General features: G+C 37.8%; 1 protein-coding gene across 1 annotated transcript in view; it reads right to left on the bottom strand.

Annotated features, from left to right (window-relative positions):
- Positions 1-20290, bottom strand: part of TRIM33 (tripartite motif containing 33) — a 35802-nt gene that overhangs the window by 13712 nt on the left and 1800 nt on the right. Inside the window, exons 2-11 of the mRNA XM_075442867.1 lie at positions 16230-16348; positions 15979-16126; positions 13727-13859; positions 10553-10669; positions 7047-7161; positions 5010-5156; positions 4362-4479; positions 2093-2337; positions 1679-1843; positions 646-846 (exon numbers count right to left, since the gene is read on the bottom strand). Of these exons, the coding sequence (XP_075298982.1) occupies positions 646-846; positions 1679-1843; positions 2093-2337; positions 4362-4479; positions 5010-5156; positions 7047-7161; positions 10553-10669; positions 13727-13859; positions 15979-16126; positions 16230-16348 (1508 nt within the window). The remainder of the gene's footprint in view (positions 1-645; positions 847-1678; positions 1844-2092; positions 2338-4361; positions 4480-5009; positions 5157-7046; positions 7162-10552; positions 10670-13726; positions 13860-15978; positions 16127-16229; positions 16349-20290) is intronic.

The raw sequence follows: 20290 nt of genomic DNA on the forward strand, positions 1-20290 counted from the left end.
AGCAACAGTCACATTCTGTGCAAGCAACACCACTACAGCTCAAGATTAAGCACGAAGGCCAGCTTAAGTGTTCTGCAGCTTCTTCCAGGATTCAACGCTAATGTAAATGCTGGCCTCTTGCATACAAGGAAATTCTTACAGCCACACTACTGGGGTACAGAGGAAATGTAAGGAGAGAAAAGTAGGACAGTGGGACACCATTTCTCTGTACTTCCTGCATTTGATTGTTACATTTACAAACATCACAGAGAAGTGCCAGGCAACTTTAATTCTGAATAAATCATCATTTGGGGCATTCGACATACAAAGCTATTCAACTATTCTAGTGGTATCTTCCCATATGACAGTCTTCTGGAAGTAAGGAAGTGAGCACAGTACTTGGGATTAACTAATCCAAGTATCAATTTTACTATAGTACTGCCATTAAATACTGATTAATCTAAAAGTTAACACAGGTGGAGCAGGTTAGTCCTACATAGTGAAAATAACTGCATGTCCAAGTCAAGATTTTAATTCTTTGACTTTAAACGATAACTAACTATACCATTCCACGGACAAGCACCAGTGTCCAAATAAAAAAGATGCAGAAAGAAAAGCAGATCCTTACTTCACCCGCAGTGTAAGTGCCTGATCTTCTCCACTGACCTGGATGGGTGGGATATCTGGCAGGGAAGGTAAATTCTCTGGGTTTGTTACGGAAGGAATGAGTTCGATTGCTGTAACGGACGGACTTGTCGGACCACGGTTTGCACTTGCCATTGTTGCTGTAGTAGGACTAGTTGGATTAATAGTGGTGTTGTGCACAGAAACAACTGGAAAAGGCCCTGCGTGCCCAGGGTTAGAATGCTGCAGGAAAAGAGAAGAGACCACGACTGCATTACAGACCAATCAGAGAGTTACTGCATGTAAAATTGTAATCTGCATTATGACAGTCCTCAACAAAAAATGGGGGGGTGAGAACATATAAACTCACATTCCTATCAACATAACCTGACAGCACTGAATGCAAGGTAACTGCTATTTTTATTTACTCAGAAAGAAAAAACATTTTATGTGGCTAGATATTTAAATATATAGCGCATCTTCCACCAAATAATTTTCATGTATAGTTACACTTTACTAAATCAATTACTTCCTCCAAAGACAACTTCAGAGTCCATATATCTGTTTACAAACTTTTTTTTAAAAAAAGAATAGAGTAACTGTTTCAAGTATTATAAACTCATTTTTAGTTTTCCAGTCATATTAACATTCATTGCCAAGAATTTTTATTCTTAATGGTATGCAGACCTCTGCATCATGCTTCAGGTTTAAAAACACTTTAGAAATTGGTTTCATTAAAAACCCTCAATTACATCACTTTGAACTTCACTGCTCCTGACTACTCTCCAAGAAACCCAAAAGCTGAACGTCACTGCAAAGTTAAAAAGTGTATGTTATGTTTCTCAGAACTAAAATGCAATACAAACACTAGAATTCATTTTCATTCTTAAGGTTTGAATTTTCTTATGTTCAGCAAAAATGTCACAGTACAGTATGCAGCACGAAAAAAGCATATAAATGTGTGTAGCTGTGAGTTATAAGTGTTACAGATAAACACATTTACAGCTGGAGGTATCATCTATTGTAATGAAAGTTTGGCACAATGGCACAAATGAAGCGTGTACACAGGATATACTTGTCTTTGAAGGTGAGGTTGCATCATGGAGTATTGTGGTCCATTGTGGCGTGGTATTCCTGGTATACGAGCAGCATTCTGAGCCATTCTCATCTGATGTGCTTGGAAAGCCCCACAGTTCATGTTACCCCTCTGCATGGTCTGCATGCTGATCAACCTGGGAGGCTGCAAGGGTTTTTGTTTTTTAAAATTTTTGCTTTTAACATGGAAAAAAGAAGCCAATCTCTTTCCACAGTAGTAGGTTTACTATTTACATAACATCAAGAAAAGCCAATAGTTGTCACATTTAAAGTATGTCAAATTTCATGAGATTTTTCCCATTTATAAACTGCTTTGTAAGTTTATATTCAATAGGGCAATTTTAAGTCTCAGTGTTCTGGTAAAAGGTGAAATAAGAACATACAAGATACTTACCTGCTGCTGTAAGATTTGTGGACTTGTCTGCCTGGGAACTGACCCAGCTGGCTGCCCCATCCTCATCTGCTGCAGTTGCTGATGCTTTTGTGCATACACTTGTTGCTGCATATGCTGAAGTCGAAGCTGCGCTAGATTGATTTGTCCTGGAGCTTTGTTAACATGGTTTGTTCCTGGAGGAGCCTGTCCAACCACTACGTTAGGAGTGTAACTAGGAGTTGGTTTATTTTCAATGACAAGGTTACCTAAATAAAACAAAACAAAAGAACTAGTCAACAGTCAAACCTCCATCATCATCCAAAGGTTGATTAATGCAGAATACTCAGATGTTTCTAATTCAGTTTCCTCAGGAGCAGTAACAAAGCAATTCAAGTTTGAAATTTTCATTTTAAGTCTCCATAACCATACAGGAAAGAAGCAAAAATAAAACCTATACCACAAGAAGAAGAAATTGCTAAACTAAAAACATGACCTGTGAGCAAAAAGTGAAAGAACTAAAACTGCACAGCCTAAAAGACAAGACAGACATGATAGTTCTGTGCTCACAACAAACAGAGAAGCTGAGAAATAAAATAGGAAAAACACATCTTGAGCATAAAGTTTCTATACCTAAGGAAGTAAACCCAGGGAAAAGATATTTGGGAGACAGTGGACAGTGTCCCATCACTGAATGCCTAAGAATAAGTTATACAAGCATGACAAAAACACTACTGCAAGCAAGTCCTGCCTTGATAAAATGTGATGGACCACATTGCCTCTCTAGCTATCTATAGTCCTATTTTTAAAAGGAAAAGGCAAAATGTTGATTTTTGACTTTGAACATGTACTCATTGGAAGCTGCATGTCAGTTTTTACTGAGGTTGACAGTTTCTGTTCTGTTTCCTATATAGCTTCCCCCGCCTGCCCCAGATTCCTAGTCAAACAACATGAGAAGCTGTGTCTTGGAAAGCCTTGCTTTTTCCTTCTTGACTAATCTCCAAGAGTAACAGTGCTGAAAAATTGCTCGAGGAACTGCCCATGAAGGAACAGTGTAAATTTTAAACCATTACTCACACAGGAAAAAGTTTGTTTACTGTGCACATAAACCTCCTTGACTAAAGACAGGAACACCAAAACCTGGTTAGTGGACTTTTAGGCTAGAAGCAAGTACACACAAAAAGCATCAGGAAGAGCTGAGATTTTAATCATATTTTCTATTAGCTTTTTATCCAACAGAAAAGTTCACAAGCAGGTGCTGACAGATACCTCTGCCTGTGCTCTCCCCACTCTAGCTCACCTCTCCTCTCATTCAAAACCCATTCTTTGAAAAGTATCTATGATTAGGGGATTAACATGGAAGAAAAACTGTGACACTACACTGCTGCAGGATAAAGCAATTATAAAGACGCTACAAGATTAAACACCTTACATCCTTTAAAGAGGACAAGTTATCACTGCATCTGACAACAGCCAGCAATGTGCAGTAATTGTAACTGCAAACGTCCAGTGATCCCAGCTGTCACTAAACACTCTTGCAGAACATGAGCACTCCAAGCTCCTATCTCACCAAGACTACTGCAAACTCCCATGGCAGCTAATGCTTTCAGGCAAAGAAGAAATAAGTAGTTTTTCTCAGTGCAACTGTTTAAGATATGACAGGTTACAGCTATGGCGCCATAACCTACCGCGTGGCAGCTGCAGGGAACACACACAGGAACAGCAGTGTATCTCCCATTACGAGGGTCTGTTGTTCTTTATAAATCTGTCAAACATCTTGGAATATAAAAGTAGTTACACATTGCTTCTTAATGCACTTACCTTTCCAGCAATCATATGGACTAGCTTGGTACTTAGCTCATATCAACAGTTCTCCTAATTATGCTTGTTAATGCAACTTCCAACACATTAAGACGTCTAGTATTACTCCATATGCAACTAAATATGGAGTTCAGACAGGCAAAACTGATTCTATTTACTTGCCAAATAAGCTGTTCCAGAAACTGAAACACCCATTTAGCGCTACTGTGTTGTACTATAAGCATCAGAACCACTTTAAGAGAGGGGGGAAAAAAGGGACATTCCTAGAACCATTCCCACTGGAAACCAAAACCTGCGGAGAAACCTTCGCTAATAGAAGAACAGAGCAGATAAGGGGGGTAATCAGGACTGGATGGGTTACATCAAGAGAGTTTCATCTCCTGCATTAAGAGTCACTCATTCACGTTGGACGAATGCCTCCAAATCAATCTAGTTTTTCAAGTAACATAGAATAAACAAACACAATTCTCACCTAAATTGACGACATTCTTTGCCCAGAATGTAGGGTCACAATGGAAGCGTATTGCTCCATTGGCAGCTGGGACAGGATCACAACGTGCCTTTAAAATATGACGTAACTGGAATGTTATCTAATGGAAAGCAAAAACAAGACTGTTGATGACAACAAACTAAAGAATGAGAATATTAAGAAGTGCGCATTTACCCAGCAAGTTTAGACTGCTGGATCACCAACAAGGACCATCAATGGCAAGTTTGGTTATCAGCCTGGAAAATACTCAATTCACCAGGGAAATCATCCACTGTACAACTAATTTTTTACTCAACTCAGAGGATTACAGAGCAGCACTGTTACACAATTACTACTTCTGCAATGACTAAAGTGAAACACCGAGGCGCCCTTACAGAGCTTAACCTCATTTCTTCTACGATAATGCTGTTAAGTCCTTAATTTGCAAATGAAAAGTGGTGTAGAAGTTGGGAAATTTACCCCATTATTACAGAATCATTTATCTCATTACTCATTTTTTTTAAATGAAGTATCAACAACTCATTGTCTCTTCCTTGGATATAACTTAGTGAAGCTGCATGATAACTCAGAAAATTCTTTTGACTAAACATTCTCTGTACTGTGCAGGCAAGTCAGAGAATGCTTCCTTACCAGTCGTTTACTGTATAGCAAAGCAGTACTGCTGCCACTTGCAATAGCCCAATTAGTAAAGTTCATCACGTGCTTCACTTGTCGCGAAAGACCAGTGATGTCATTTTGTTGTTGTATTAACTTCATCTGTCTCTCCTTTGTTACATTCTACAAAGAAATAAAAACCTTATTACAGTGGGGGCTTCAGATTTATGAGGAAAATGTAAAACTGCAATCACAGTTCTTAGAGCAAATGAAAAATGTCACAAGCAAAGTAGCTTATACTAATGCTCATATTCAGAGTGGCTAGAACCATCAAATAATAATTCTCTATTATTCCCCTCTACCATTCTTCCCAGAGGTACCAAATTGCAGGGAAAATAGTGGGCTCAGAGAAGAGCCTCTACTTTATCCCAGGAAAATATCAGCTACTGAAACAAGACCAATTCTCTTCTTCATGTTGCTGGACGCACAGCTGCAGGACAAAGAACTGGGGGAGCGACCCAGACTGGGGCCCAAGGGAACGGGTGCCCTGGCATTCCTGCAACTGCCACCATGGAGCTGCAGAGCAGCAACTGGAAGAGACAGCAACAGCAGTGGCCCAGGCACTCTGAACACCAGCTCCTATGCCAACCAGAAACTGCCGCTAAACACCTCTGGAGTACGTCAGGTAAACTCAGTAGCCCCATCTCCAAGTAGTCTCCAGCCTTTGATAACTTGCCAGCTGTAAATCTCGTGCTAAAAATCTGGGTTGCAGTACTGAATCTTCAGGTTTCAAATTTAACAATACACGCTTGAGCAACTGTTACAACCTCACAAAAAAGGAAAGTTTCCAAAGGAATTATTCTAGCTTGTAACAAATGGCTAGGTAAAAAAGAAAAGCCAAAACTCAGTTACTCAAGTAATTTTAAACTCTTTATTTCACTCCTGATCAAATACTCTTTTCTTCCAGGAATTCTCCATTTCACTGCCAAATAAATGCTTCTTAATCAGAAGAAATATATCGTAATTAAATTGATCTTAAATTTTTCAGTCACATCATGGCAGAGTGGCAACGTGCTATGAACTAACTTCTTACAATAGGTTTTCTCTCTTCAGATAAAAAAGTAGTCATAAGCTACATTTTCATAGATTTGAATAAAAGTCGGTATATAATAATTACTCAGAATATGCTAACTGAAAAGTGTGTTTAAAGCCACTGCCTCCCTTAGGATGCCAATCTACATAACTTAAAATACCAGCATTACATCTTCATGTACAAATACGTAAGACTACCATGCCTTTGAAAACTTAGGTGTACTTCAAAGGTCAGGATTTGTTAAAAGTCAACACCAGTTGTGAACATTACTAAGGAAAAAAATACTAAGAACTGCCATTAGGACCACCACTGTCTTCACAGCAAAGCAGTTAATATGATGCCAGAAGTGAAAATTAATACTAGCCTGTCTGCTTCCCTGCTCCTTTGCCCTGCTCATACCACCCTGCACAAGCAAAAGGTGGGAAACAGATTTTAACAACAACCTACCACAACCCACAGAGAAAAAATCTACGTAAAGTGGCATCAAACACATTGCATCAATTTGTTACGTGCTCAAGAAAAAGTAGAGACACCTGTCTCTAGGAGATTACACTCTGAAGAAAAACTTGTAAACAAGGTATCAGAAGACAAAAAGCAGCAACTCATCCACAGTGCTAATAGATTTGCAGGAACCTTAAAAAGCTGTTTGAGGAAAAGACTAGATTATAGGCACCTTAGAATTATGTAATAATACAGAAATATGGCAAACAGAACGTGGAAAGGAGATTTTTAGACACCCCTTTATGATGAACCTGATTTTGAATGAATCTGAGGCATAAATGTAAAACTAAAGGAGCCACAGGCTCTAGCTAGTGAGAGGATGAACAAGAGATTTAACTAAAACAAGCTATTCATAGGCAATATTAATACTGCAACTCCTGCAGTCACACCAAACAAACTGTTTTCAAACACAGAATGTGAATTCTCAACAGGGGACTGGAAACACTAAACACCACTAATAATTTTTCTCTTAACTGTACCTCAAGGTGCTGTAAGAGAGATTTTCCCTTTTTATTGATTTCATTGATGAGGGTGAATATAGCCACTTTGATTTCCTGTTCTACTCGTTTGTTAGTTTCATTTACTTCTTTTATCCTAAAAAAAGAAAAATGTATTGTCAGGCAGTCACTTTATACTATGCCGCCAAATACTAAACATACCACAGATATCTTCCCACCCTTGAAGAGTGAAGGAGCAATTTCTGTATTGAAGAAGTTCCGATAAGTACAAAATTTATAGTTTGTGTGATTTCTAACAGAGAAATCATTAATCAAATTTTTCAAAGTAGCCATCAAAATTTCAGTTTTGGAAAAAAAATTTAAGCAGCCTGCGATCAAGACAGTACCTCAATTAACAACTTGCATTTTACTTAATATGAGACAGTCCTTGGGTTTATACACTTTATTTATATGCTTACACACAGACATACCCAGCCAAGACCACATGTGTGTTTATGTACACATATATATTTATCTCCCTATCACCTCTCTTTCACTATGAAGAATATATTTATGACACCTTAAACTTTCATGCTATTGTGTATTAACCAGAAAGTCAACTCTGAATGTCAGATAGACTTCTTCAACTCCCCCAAAAACTATTGTACCAAAAAGGTTATTACACACCTGTAATCAATAGTGATATAAACATTTCACTAATGATTTACCTGACATTAGTCTACATTATTCTGTTGCACTTTAATACAATTGCCTTTCAATTTTGTTTATACCTCACACCTCCTCATCCTTTCCATCATTGTTATTCTTCCTCAGTTTTAGTGTCTTCACTATTCTCAACTTCTTCAGACTCAAGTAAAACATCTTGAGTTCTGTCCACAGAATTTCAAATACACTATTTCTTAAACTCCATTGCAAAATCTGGATTTATTTCATCCTATGCTGCCTTAATCTAATGACAATATAGCATTGCAGAAGGATTCATTACTTCGCTTGGAGTCAGAGCACAATACTTTGCCATGAGCCAGTTTGAGCACAAAGACTTAAACTGTCCTTTTTTAAAGGGCTTCCTCACTACCAGATCAAGCATCTGAACTTGTGATGTCATTCATCCCAATATGATCACAAGACCAATAACCACTTGTCTGACGATCATATTCATTGTTGGTGTCAAATGCCCTTTAAGGCACCTTGGATACATGCTTTTTCGTGACAACACAATCTGATTTTCCACTCCAAAACATATTCAGCCAACCCTTCATTAAGTCAGTAGGCATCCATCCTTGCCTTTGGCACCTCACAATTATTCCAGTAGGCAGCTATTCCTTCAACACTGTTTTACGTTTCACGATCACATACAATGGCAATTTCACACCACCTGCTAACACTGACAACATTATTGTAATACACTTTTTTTTCATTCCCTGAAGTTTTTATGATCATAGATTTTGTGCCCTACACTTCAACAAAGTAACTGAATAGCATGCCAAAGTAAACCAGTGTCTCGCACCACCCATTTAGCTCAACAGATAGTCACAATCTTTACACAAGCTAATCACATGCTGCCGAAATTCACTGAATTTTCAGTGAAGCCAGAAATTCTTTGGCAAAAAAACATGACAATGTGTTACGCATATACCCACCACCCATTAGTGGCCTTCAATTCTCATCACAGAACTTTTTGTGACATTTCTTGAGCTTTCAGTTTAATTATTTCCCATGTAACCAGGTTTCTGTCTCTTCTTCAAGCATGTAACAATTCTACAGCTTGTCCTCCTGCTTCCCCATGGTGTTCTCTTTTGGGTCCCTTCAAAGAGTTCCATGCTGAATCAGCACATCAAAAATTCCATTTCTATTTCTTCCATCATCTTCACACATTTTCCTCTGTCATGTTGTATGTTCTCCTTCCCTTAAAACTTTTTTTTTGGTGGTGGTTTTTTGTGGGGTTTTTTTTTTGTGTGTGTGTTTTTTTTGGTTTTTTTTGTTTTGTTTTGTTTTTAAATGTACATGGTACCACTAGGAGTTAAGAATTTGCACCAGAACTTCTCCTTACATCTTTGGAACAGTTCCTTCCACCTTTGTACTTCCCATCTCCAGATGCTCTGTCATTTCGCAAATGACTTAAAAGTTGCAGAAGGCTCACAAAACCACCAAGAATCATAGTGGAATTCCCTGACCTCCAGCACACCACATCACCACATGTAGGTGAAAAGCCAGAAGCAATCATGTGCTCTCTCTGTCTCTGCATTCAATATTCTCTATGACACTGAATTTAAGCAAACCCTGTGCCCTGGTTTCGGCTGGGATAGAATTAATTTTCCTCCCGGTAGCTGCTGTATTTTGGATTTAGTGTAAGAGGAATATTGACAATAGACTGATGTTTTTAGTTGTTGCTAAGAAATCAAGGACTTTTTTTCAGTTTCCCATAGTCAGCTAATGTGCAGGTGTGTAAGAGCTGGGAGGGAGCATGGCCAAACAGCTAGCCCAAGCTGGCAAGCTGAAATGATCCATACCATAGATGTCATGCTCAGTTTATTAGTGTAGGTTGGCCGGGGGGCAGGAACTCTCTTTTTTCCATGAGTTGGAACTTTTGTCCATGAGTTCAGTGAGCTCTGTGAAATCCACGAGCTCCGCAATTGCTGCCTGGGGACTGACTGTGGAATCAGTCATCAGGTGGTAAGAAAAACTGCATTGTGTATAGCTTGCTTTGCATATTCATTACTATTATTATTATTATTATTATTATTCCCTCTTTTGTTGTCTTATTAAACTGTCTTTATTTCAACCTACTAGTTTTAGTGTTTGTCCATGCTCCTCCATATCCCTTGGGGGGGGGGGGAGTGGGGGGGTGGGGGTGGGGAGGGAAGCAGTGAGTGGTTGCATGGTCCTAGTTGCCAACTGCCAGGTTAAACCATGACACCCTGGAATTCTTAACTTAAAACTACCTAAGGAAAAGCCTGTCTTCCTTTCAGGTAATTACACTAAGTTTTGCTTGCCTAATTAAAAAAAAAAAAAAACACAAAACAAAACCCTCAAAAAACCCACACAATCTCCTATTCAGTTTCAAAACAAGTTTTTGTTACACGTTATAGAAGACGCATTCAAATGAAACATAAAAATATTTCAAGAAAAATTTGTTTGTCTCTACAGCCAACACTTCTGTCACCTAGAACTGAACTTAGCAGAAACCATAAGATGGGTTTGCCTTTCCTTTTTTATTCCCTTTTTTATTCCTTTCTATTTATTTTCCCCTTCCCCCTCCCCCAAGTGCAACAGATGTGTCACATCTTTGGCTCTACTCAAAGTTGCCATAAAAGACATCATCTTTGACACTCACTTCTTGTAACAACGTCCAACAGATGCACAGTATTGTAGGGAAGAAAACATTATGAAAAGTAATTAAGTCCAATACAGCCAAAGATATAGAAACAAATAAAACGTAAGTATTACTCGAGTCCCATCATTGCCTCTTTAATGAATCACAGTAAGATGAATGTAATAGTAACAGTTAATAATTTTGGGTTGCTTACCTATTCTGAACTTGGGCAGCTGCAAAATTTACATAATTCTTCTTCTCAAGAAGTTTGGCCAACAGGTTCTCAATTGCACCCTTCTGGTTCTGAAAAGCTTCTTCCAAAAACTGATACCTTTTCAACACACAAAAGAAGATATCAGTTACTAAGGAACAATGCACTGAAACTAAGGGTTCCCAATTTAGATGTAACGTTATAAAATTTTGACAAAACACGCAGAAAAAATCAAACTGTATTTATGCCGATCAGTGTGCACAATGTTTCAGTACTGATAAAATCATTTGTAAGTATCCAGAAGACTGAACCTCTGTGGGTCACTTCTTAATTAAAACTACACAGGGAGACAACGCACTGCATTGTTTCACAAGATACCAAGCTATGGAGGACCAGCTAAAGGAAATACCAGAAACTTCAAACTTTGACAAATCATTTTGTTAATGTTAGATGACGAAAATGCCCTAATAGCTTAAACACATTTTACATGATACAGAAAAAAAAACCTACCCCAGAAAAACAGTTTTTCAGTTGAGATTATACTGCTTATATTTGACTAAATTAGTTTACTCTGAAAGAACATATTCCTATTAAAAAAACAACTTTTTTTTTGGTCCTTCCAAGCGAAGAACATATCATTCCCTTTCAAGCCCATCAACCAGCTACTATATCAAATGCACCTTCCATTACTTCATCTGAAAATAGTGCAAGTAGCTACAAACAAAAATAATGACATTAGTTGCATTTTCCTAATGTACTATGCATCACAGGAATTAACAATGCAACAGAAGCAAAACACCTATATTGAAAATGGCACGGGGAATTAAGTAGCTCAAAGAGTTTTAATATTTTCTGATTAACTGCTGGACTATCAAAAGATTCCCCCCAAAACCCAGGACTCCCATCTTGCCACTTCTTGTCTCTGCAGTAAGTAAACTTCATCTTTCTGAAACATGATTTGTTAACACAGAAAACTTAGGTTCCCAGCATGTCTTCCCTTCTTCACTACACTAAACCCCAACATTCAAACTGGCAGAAGACTCCAGTTGAAGTGAAGCCTCTTACCAGCTGCATTAGAAGCAACCTATGCTATCTCCTGACCAGAACTGAAAAGAAAGTAGCGTTGTCTTTTGTTAAAATCTAGGAGAACATTACAATCTAGTAAATCTAGTAGGAAAAGACTGTTTGGACACATGATCGAATTTACAATAACACTGTTTCTTGAATCGAATTACTCACAATTACGATAACAGAGACTTAAGCAAAGAGAACACTATTCACAACAGAAACAACTCTGCTCCTGTTCATTCATTTTGTACCAGCAATAGACAAGTTTCAACTACAAGAGTTTAGATTTGTCAGTCTCAATGTCAGAATGTCGCTTTTTCCAAGAACAGTCTAAAGTTCTCGTAGACAGACAGCATCACAAGATTTTAGGTACTATAATGCAAAAAGTAGCATTACTACAGCCCAAAGGCCACAAAAATTGAAATGTTTGGAGATCTGCTGATTTTCTAAAACTCTAAAAATTTTCATTAAGTTGAAAGTCAGATTTCCACTTTAAGGAGGAAAAAAAAAATAAATCTACACTTACCTAGTACTGCTAAAATTTTTCTGTAGTTCCTGCTACAGCCAAAAGACTTAATATATATATATATATATACAGTATTGTAGTTCTAGCTTCCAAAGCATGCGGACTGAAAACTGCCTAAACTAGAGGAATCATACACCATTAGGCTGCTAAAAGAATGTCAGCTTTCTACAGAATCACCAGCAATTCTTTCCCTTGAAATTCTGAACACTGGACTATGTTGCTACTGAAACAGCGATTTATTCTCCTTTGACGCAAACTATTAGGATTTCAGGTAAGAAGTGGAGATTAAAATCAATTCTTGTTTCCACTTGGCATGATTTTTCCTTCAACGATTTAGTGAGCTTCACAGAAATCTCAGTTATACTTCACCACAGACGAAGCAGCTGCCCTAATCATCTGTAATTCTCATCTGCAGGCAAAACAAGTTTTAAAGAATATTCTGCAACAAAGCATGTTAATAGCAAAGTATTCTCTTCTCTTACTGGAAGAGAGCAGGTAGAGTAGAACAAGATACATCTGTTAATCAGTCAGCACCATGTGCAAAACAGATGCAAAGAAACCAACTAGAAAAAGTTAACATACCCTAGGAGACCACGCTTTCTGAATGAAAGTGTGTCTTTCGGGACATTTATGACCAAGCCTATGAAAGAACAGAGCAGGAATACTCAAGGCTGTTAATACTTTAACAGTACTCATTTCAAAAGTAAAAGTTCTCCATTAGGCTGCTGTGGCAGTCTATGAGAGCACCCACCACTCTGGAAAAAAAAAAAAAACACCACTAAATTCAATATTGCAATGCACTGTCAAGCACCTTTACAGAGAAGAGTTACTTGTAGACCAACCAGGAAAGGCAGTGCTGCAGTAGCTGATAAATACGTATTTATCCCCAGATCCGCTATCATAACACTGCACAATACTTTTTCAAACATTCAAACAACTATATGACACAGCTGTTAAAGAGCAGGAATTTTTAATATATCTTAAGAGGTTTCAACCTTTTTCTAGCAGTTAAGAGAAAAGCAAGCTCCGGAGACAAAACCCATCATTTCACTTGGAATGAGGCCACTTTCAGCCAACTAAATCCAAACAATTTTTCCCTCTGTACTAGAAAAACATATTAATCTGATGCAAAATGTATACCTTCCTTTACAAAATTACCCTAAATTGAAAGACTGTTCTGTAATAAAACTTGCCCTTTCAAAAAACTACCTCGTCCACGACTCACTCGCTATATCACTGTCGCTTCTCTACAGCGCCAGGTGTTCAGGGCTGTCGCAATTTCTATTCAAGTCCTGAGCAGAGTGACAGCGCTGGTAAACGCCAGGCAAGTTAACACCTTAATCGCACCAAATCGCCTCAGACCATGCTGTTTTGAATCTGCTCTTAAGATAATTGACAAAGCTCAACCAACTGATCCCTTAAAAGTTTTCAGCACTCCACACAAGTTCTCCTTCACAAGGGATCATTTTAGTTTGACAAAGAGTAAATACAACAGTATTTGATGCCACAACTGTTTTAAATCAATGCCATTTCATCCTCTGAGAAAGCACACCACAGGAATCAAGACATGGTAATATTTGTACCTGTGTTCTTTGTGTTCCAGTAACTGACAGTCTCTGCATGTCAGCCTGTCACATGTTTCACAGAAAAGTTTTAACTGCTCTTGTTTGTGGACAGGACAGAAAACAGGACGTTGACCAGATGCTCCCACGGCCTCTGTTTTTAAAAATAAACCATTTTTGCATTTTAAAATAAAACTTAGACAATCTGAAGAGCAAAACAACTAACTTCCAAGCCAAGTAACAACCAAGAATTTGAACAAAGACAATTACAGACCCCTTCTCACCCTACAGTTACTGTGAATACATTCTCACTGAAATATTTACAGTGCCAGCGGTGTATGGCTGTTTCCACTTTATTGTACTCAAAGATAAGGAGGAATTCCTCTCCTATCATAAATGCTCAGAAGACACTGGCACCTGTAAGAATGTAAAAACTGTACACAAACACCAGGATCAAATACACATGTTTAAAGATTAAATCACATGCAATTTCGCCTTTGACACGTTGAAGGAAGGATCAAACCTCACAAACTTCTATACTGTCAAACACTCATAGGCTTTCTAAATTATCACTTCAAAACCTTTATAAACCTCACTAAGTCATCTGCAACTGAAGTGGCAAATGCAAAGCAAACATTGCCCATGTTAAGAGTTACTTAAACGTCAGCTAAACTACTTAACTTTTCAACTTAGGCAAATTACAGATAACAAAAAAATTGTTCTGAGTTTACTAAAAAGTGCTGCACAGTCTTCTAAAGATATTTTGAAGTTAATACAGAGGAAGGCAGCCTTTGAAAGATACAGTAGGTAAGGTTTAAAACATGACTTTCCTCCTCAGTCTCCAACATTTCCAAAGCTTGTTATATCATGCCAGTTACTATAAAGAAAGAGAGCTCATGCATCTACAGCTGACACTTGTTAATAGAAATTTAAAGTCTCCAGAGCATATCTTCGAGTTTAAAAAGAAAGAAAGGGACAAGCTCCCTTGAGGAAATAATTAATAGTCATTGCCCACAATCAAGAGGTACTAAGGATTGCTGCATGCCAGGTCAAAGGCAGGCTACATTCTTGTCATATGCTAGCACACCAACTACACATGGGCTTCCATCTTCATAAACACTAACTCAAATTTCTGATAGCAAATTTACTTTATTGGAACAGCTGTTTTTCGGCACATCCCCAATCAGGTTATTGAAGGGTAAGCAGAGCTACAGTAACACCTTGACAGTCACAATATAGCACTCCTAGAGAAAAACGTTAGTAATTCTTTGTAGGGCCCTGTAATTTGATTTCACCTTAAGGGTTATTCATCTACTAGGATTACTACATCTAAATTTAAATAGGTAATATCTCTTATTAACCAATATCCATTAAGACATACAGAGAAACCTCTCAAAAAACAAAGTTTATGTGATACAGCCAGTGAAATAAGATCGTTGTCTGAAAGAAGTACGCTGAATAGCAAACTTTTTAACTCAATATTATTTTGACAAGACTCGGCAGAAAGCAAAGCAGTGTTACTCCTTTAAAATGGCAGAATGAAACAGTCTTGAAGATCTTAATTTACTTTAAATGCAGAGAGAGAGCAAAAAGCCAAGATTACTCTTCCTCAGTATGAGCAGTCTTCGTATACATCCAGATATTGTAGAACCTACAGGTCTTTAAATCAGAACTTTCATCCCATTTACAAATAGAATCTTCTAAGCTAAAACCCAGTTACCTTTTATCTGTTTTGAGAATGTATACCACATTCCCTCAGTAGGTTACAAACAATACATAGTCAAACGATACTTTAAGAATTAACTTCTAATAAAGCTGCATGTCTAGGCAAACTGTACACACACTTCGCACATTAAATTTAATTTCCTTGGCCAACGGATAAGACATAACTAATATGTCAGCGCTTTCCAGATTCTCCTCTCCACTTAGTCAGTTGTTCTACTAAATAAAAGTATTATTAAGAATGGATCTAAATCCTTTCCAAAGACTGTAGTCTCATTCTGTTTCTTCTGTACATAAGATATTTTTCACACTGGACATCGAACTATAAAAAGCATTAGCAAATAACCCATATTAGCTTAAAATTTAGTTTTTCCTCTATTTTTAGAGCTACCAGTGCAAAACTGGTAGCTTTTTACTAAACTTTTCCCAAATCTTTGGGAAAAGCCATACAGCTGGTTGTTACCTAAATAATCCTCCCTCTCTCTTTTTACACGTGCCAAAGAGAAAACATTTTTACTACAGGCAGGACTAAGTGATAGCCAAACACTCACCTGAAGATACATCCTCTTTTTTTCTGATCATATGATCTTTAGTAAATTTTACTCGCTGATGAGCTTCTATGCAAGTCTTGCACAGCCATTCCCCACACTCTACACAAAATCCAACAGCGCTAGCGTTATCTTCACAGCTTGTACACACCTGCAAAGGGAAGCAGTCAATTACCGTCATCTTCCTGGAAAGCATTAACATGTACAGAATCAAAACCAGCATGTGAATTCCAGCAAGCAGGAGAGTGCCACACCTGTTCGGACTTCTCATCGGAGCTGCTCGGCGTTTCTGACGTGTCTTTCACAAAGTAGTTATCCACCAGATCTATCTGTCTGCATTCTTGGCGGCATACTGGACATCTGATTACACCAACTGCAACAGAAAGAGTTTCCCAGTTTTAAGAAAAAAGAATGTGAAAACCAACATGCTCAGAATTAAAAGATGACAAGAATGAACACAAAATCCTCAGGCTGCTCATTTCACTTGATAAATGAACAGATTCCACAGTTGACATTAGCCTTAAAAAACAGCCGTTACCCATGTATAACAGGTTTCCCAAAAAAACTCACCCCAACAACAAAACACAAACAAAAAAACCCACAAACCACACAAACACCCCTCTTCAGAAAAAGATCCCTTACCTAGAACGAAGTTGTGACAATTTCTACATCATATTCAGGTTTTCCTACTGATTTCTACCCAAAAAAAAAAGGTATTTTCAGTCAAGTCATTTGTTCTCCCCAAGAAAATATGGTATCTTTTTTCTTTCCTCATTTTAGTTTGTTAAACTCAAGACAACCGTTAATTACTTTTTACAACCGTCTATTGTCCAGTCTGTCTCAAGATAAGCATTAGAAGAGGTGTGCCTGGATAGTCAGGTGTGACTTCAGTGATGTTCATCAAAACGCCGAAGTAGTAGAGTGTTACAGTGTGCTCCCAGATACAACAGATGATGTTTTCCAACAACACCCATTTCCTTGAGGTCAGGGAGGCAGACGCAGTAATACGGACTATCTGAAGGTTTCACCTTTTTTTTCAAATAGCGTTCTGCAGGGAAGGCTAATACCAAAACACACAAGTTGACAGCAAAAAATCCTCAGTTCAACTACACCTGCCTTTCTGCAGCACATGTAATACTTTGCACACAGACATGTAAATATATACTCGCACAGTTTTAACACTAGTTCCTTTCCAGTATCCTGCTTTGTTATCCTCCGTAATTGCTAAATTGGAGTTTGAAGTCCTCAGTGGAGCTGCAAAGAAGTCGCTACGCGAGCCAAATTGACCTTTTAAGATGTTCTATGAACAACCTACGTTATAGATGAAAACCTACTTACCACTAAGGTAGTGGTTAACACTTTCTTCCCAGCAGTGTCATCTAGTCTTAAATCAAGTTCCTACACAATTTTATTGTGAATATCGTTTTGAAGGAGAAGCTTTCAAAGCAATTGGGTACTTTTATACACTAGGATACCTGAAACAACTTCAAAAAGTAAGTGTAATTAAATGATGCTCAACTCCTCTGTGGATATTCAATTAGAATAGCAGGACTTATTTCAAGGAGATTAATTACATTAGTAGTAAGTTAGCATTAATTTTTTTCAAGTGCTAAAATTAACGATGGCTTCAGAACACCGAAGATTCACTGCAGAGCAACAACAATCCAACTAAAAATTCTGTCTCATCAAAGCAAACGTGCTTCAAGAGCAGGATGTGAAAAATAGCCAGTATTTCAGTACCTACGTGTAAAAGAGCTTTCATAACACAATGAAGCTATGGATTAGATGTTCTGTTGATACTTATGAGATTAATTAGCACTAGCCTAAAACTCTACCACATCATCCACTGATGATCAGGTCATCAACCTTCTACAATACTAGTCACTATTGAGTGAACAGCATCATTTTAGACATCTGGTTTTAAACACGCATGCTTGTTTGGAGTTGAAATGTGTCAGGCTGACTCCCAACACAAAAGTACTAAGTGAACATAAGAAAATTCAAAATCCTTTCAGATGTTTACATTGTTATAATGATGATAAAGCTTCGCAGTCCAGGAAATATTTGCAAGCACTCATGCAATCTAATAACTCAAACTTCCGTTTTAAGTTCAAACTTGGCATGTATACAGTCCTCTAAAGAATGAATCTCTGCCAGGTTTAATTTATTGGTTGAGAACACCAACAGCAGTTACTGTGTGTACATCCTACTTACTTCTCTCAGAAATGTAAGGGTCTGAATACATATTTCTGCATAGCCATACATCAAAACCCCTGTTCTAGTTTCTGTAATTAGACCTTGAAACCAACCCTCACAGGTCAAGTGAGTGACACAGACTGAAATCTCTCAGAATATAAATCCATTTAAAAAAAAAAAACAAACAACCCACCAAAAAACAAAAACCACTTTCAAGGTGTTAGGGGTTTTTTTGGACAAACAGTCCTGTGCTGATTTCCAGCATGTATATTCATGACCCTCACTCATTAACACAGGAGAAAGCTAAAGAATCAAGAGAGTTCAGGTGACATGTAGTAACCTTCACTAAAACTAAGATGGCCTGTATTTATATAGCTTAAGCTGTCTAATTGATGCAGGAATTTTTAGGCTTCTAGACTGAAAATATGGTAACTACTACCAAGCTCAATTTAAGTCATATGTCACATTCTCATAGACATCATACCATTTCTACATCCCCCTTTCAAAGCAAATTAAAAATAGTCACTGCGTAATTTAAGGTGTGATTAATGCATGGTTTCTAAATACAAAAGCAACAGGTACGGGAGTTGAATTCACCATATCAAAATAATTTAAAATACTATCACATTATAGCACTCAGTAGTAAATGTATTGTTCCTCACATTATACAAATATGCACATTACCCAATCGTGTATGTATCCCTTAGGCTCTCTAAAAGCATCTTGCAGCTCTCTTAGTTTTTCAACCTAATGAAGATTGTGACATTCACAAGGAGCTGGGAGAGCCAGGCATTCTCTCTATTGAGATAATCTTCTTGAGAGATTGTAAGTACCTCAGTGAGGCAGTGAAATCTCAAAACAACCTATCTTCCCAGGAGAAGCAGCAACAGGTGCATAAGAATTTGTTTTGCAGTATGTCTGAAATCTCTAACTTTGAAATAAACATTTTTCAGAATACTCTAACACAAATGCAAGAAGGCATTTTCTTGTAACGTATTCAACCTGAAAGGAAGAGTCTAGTCAGAAAGCTGAAACACCAGGCATTAAGAAATCATCTATCCACCAAACAAAATGCACATTCCAATGACCTACTAAGTTGTTAAACTGAATATAAGATGCTACTTTTTATGTTCATTAAATAAATTACATAAAAACACACATGCTTTAAACACAAACTCAAAAACCTCTGATTTTTGTCCCAACATAAATGTAAACAACAGCAAAAAAAAAAAATTCTTTCACCAGTGCAATAGGTAGGAACCTACCAGTTACTTCTTTTTAACACAGCATACCACAACTCTGGATAGTTGTTTTAAACTTTAGTCAGTGTTTCTCAGACTTTTAGGAAACGAGACCATTCTTCCATCTTCATTAGCGGTGTCTCTCAGAGGAGTGGCAACAGCGTAGAAGAGATGCCAATATAGACCACAAACCATCGCCTTCAAGCATCCTTACTGTTTTCTCTCTGAGCGCTATAGCATGCTTTCATCAGGAAAGGGTACTGTCATTCAGAGAGCTACTCTGTAGGTACCAATCTCGAACTCAACTCCTGGTAAGTAGTTTCCACAGTTATTACCAAATAAATACACATATTTACTATTCTAAGTACTGACAACTCTTACAGAGCAAAATGTGAAACTAATTAAGAAAGCAACCAGGAAAACACCAAAAGAAAAATCTCGTCCTTTTCCACAGCACTTTTAATTCTCTTATCTAGATGTAGAGACACTGCAAAATAGCTGGCAAATTTAAATGCGTATGAAGTAGTACAGCATATAATCCAGCAGCGAGCATCTGCAGTTTAGTGCAACTTGCTTCAGGTACAGTTGTGGGTACCACTTCCCATTAATTCTTCCTTCATCAAAAAAAACCTGCTCATGGTTAAGGAGACTAGAGAAGCAGTAGAAGTGGAAGTAACACTCGCAATTATCATAACCGACGTCAACAGGGAAGGAACCTGTGTGACTAAGCAATGTGGTACTTCTCTGTACATTGAGAATGTCCATTTTGTAACCCACTTACTGGTAGGCATCTCACGTGCCATGCAACTTATTCCATTTACAACGTGCAGAGAGAGCTGTCCACAAAACTGCATCCTTGTCTGCAGTTTTGGTTGGTC

Source organism: Opisthocomus hoazin, chromosome 25, assembly GCF_030867145.1.
Source record: "Opisthocomus hoazin isolate bOpiHoa1 chromosome 25, bOpiHoa1.hap1, whole genome shotgun sequence".
In the NCBI taxonomy this organism is placed as follows: domain Eukaryota; kingdom Metazoa; phylum Chordata; class Aves; order Opisthocomiformes; family Opisthocomidae; genus Opisthocomus; species Opisthocomus hoazin.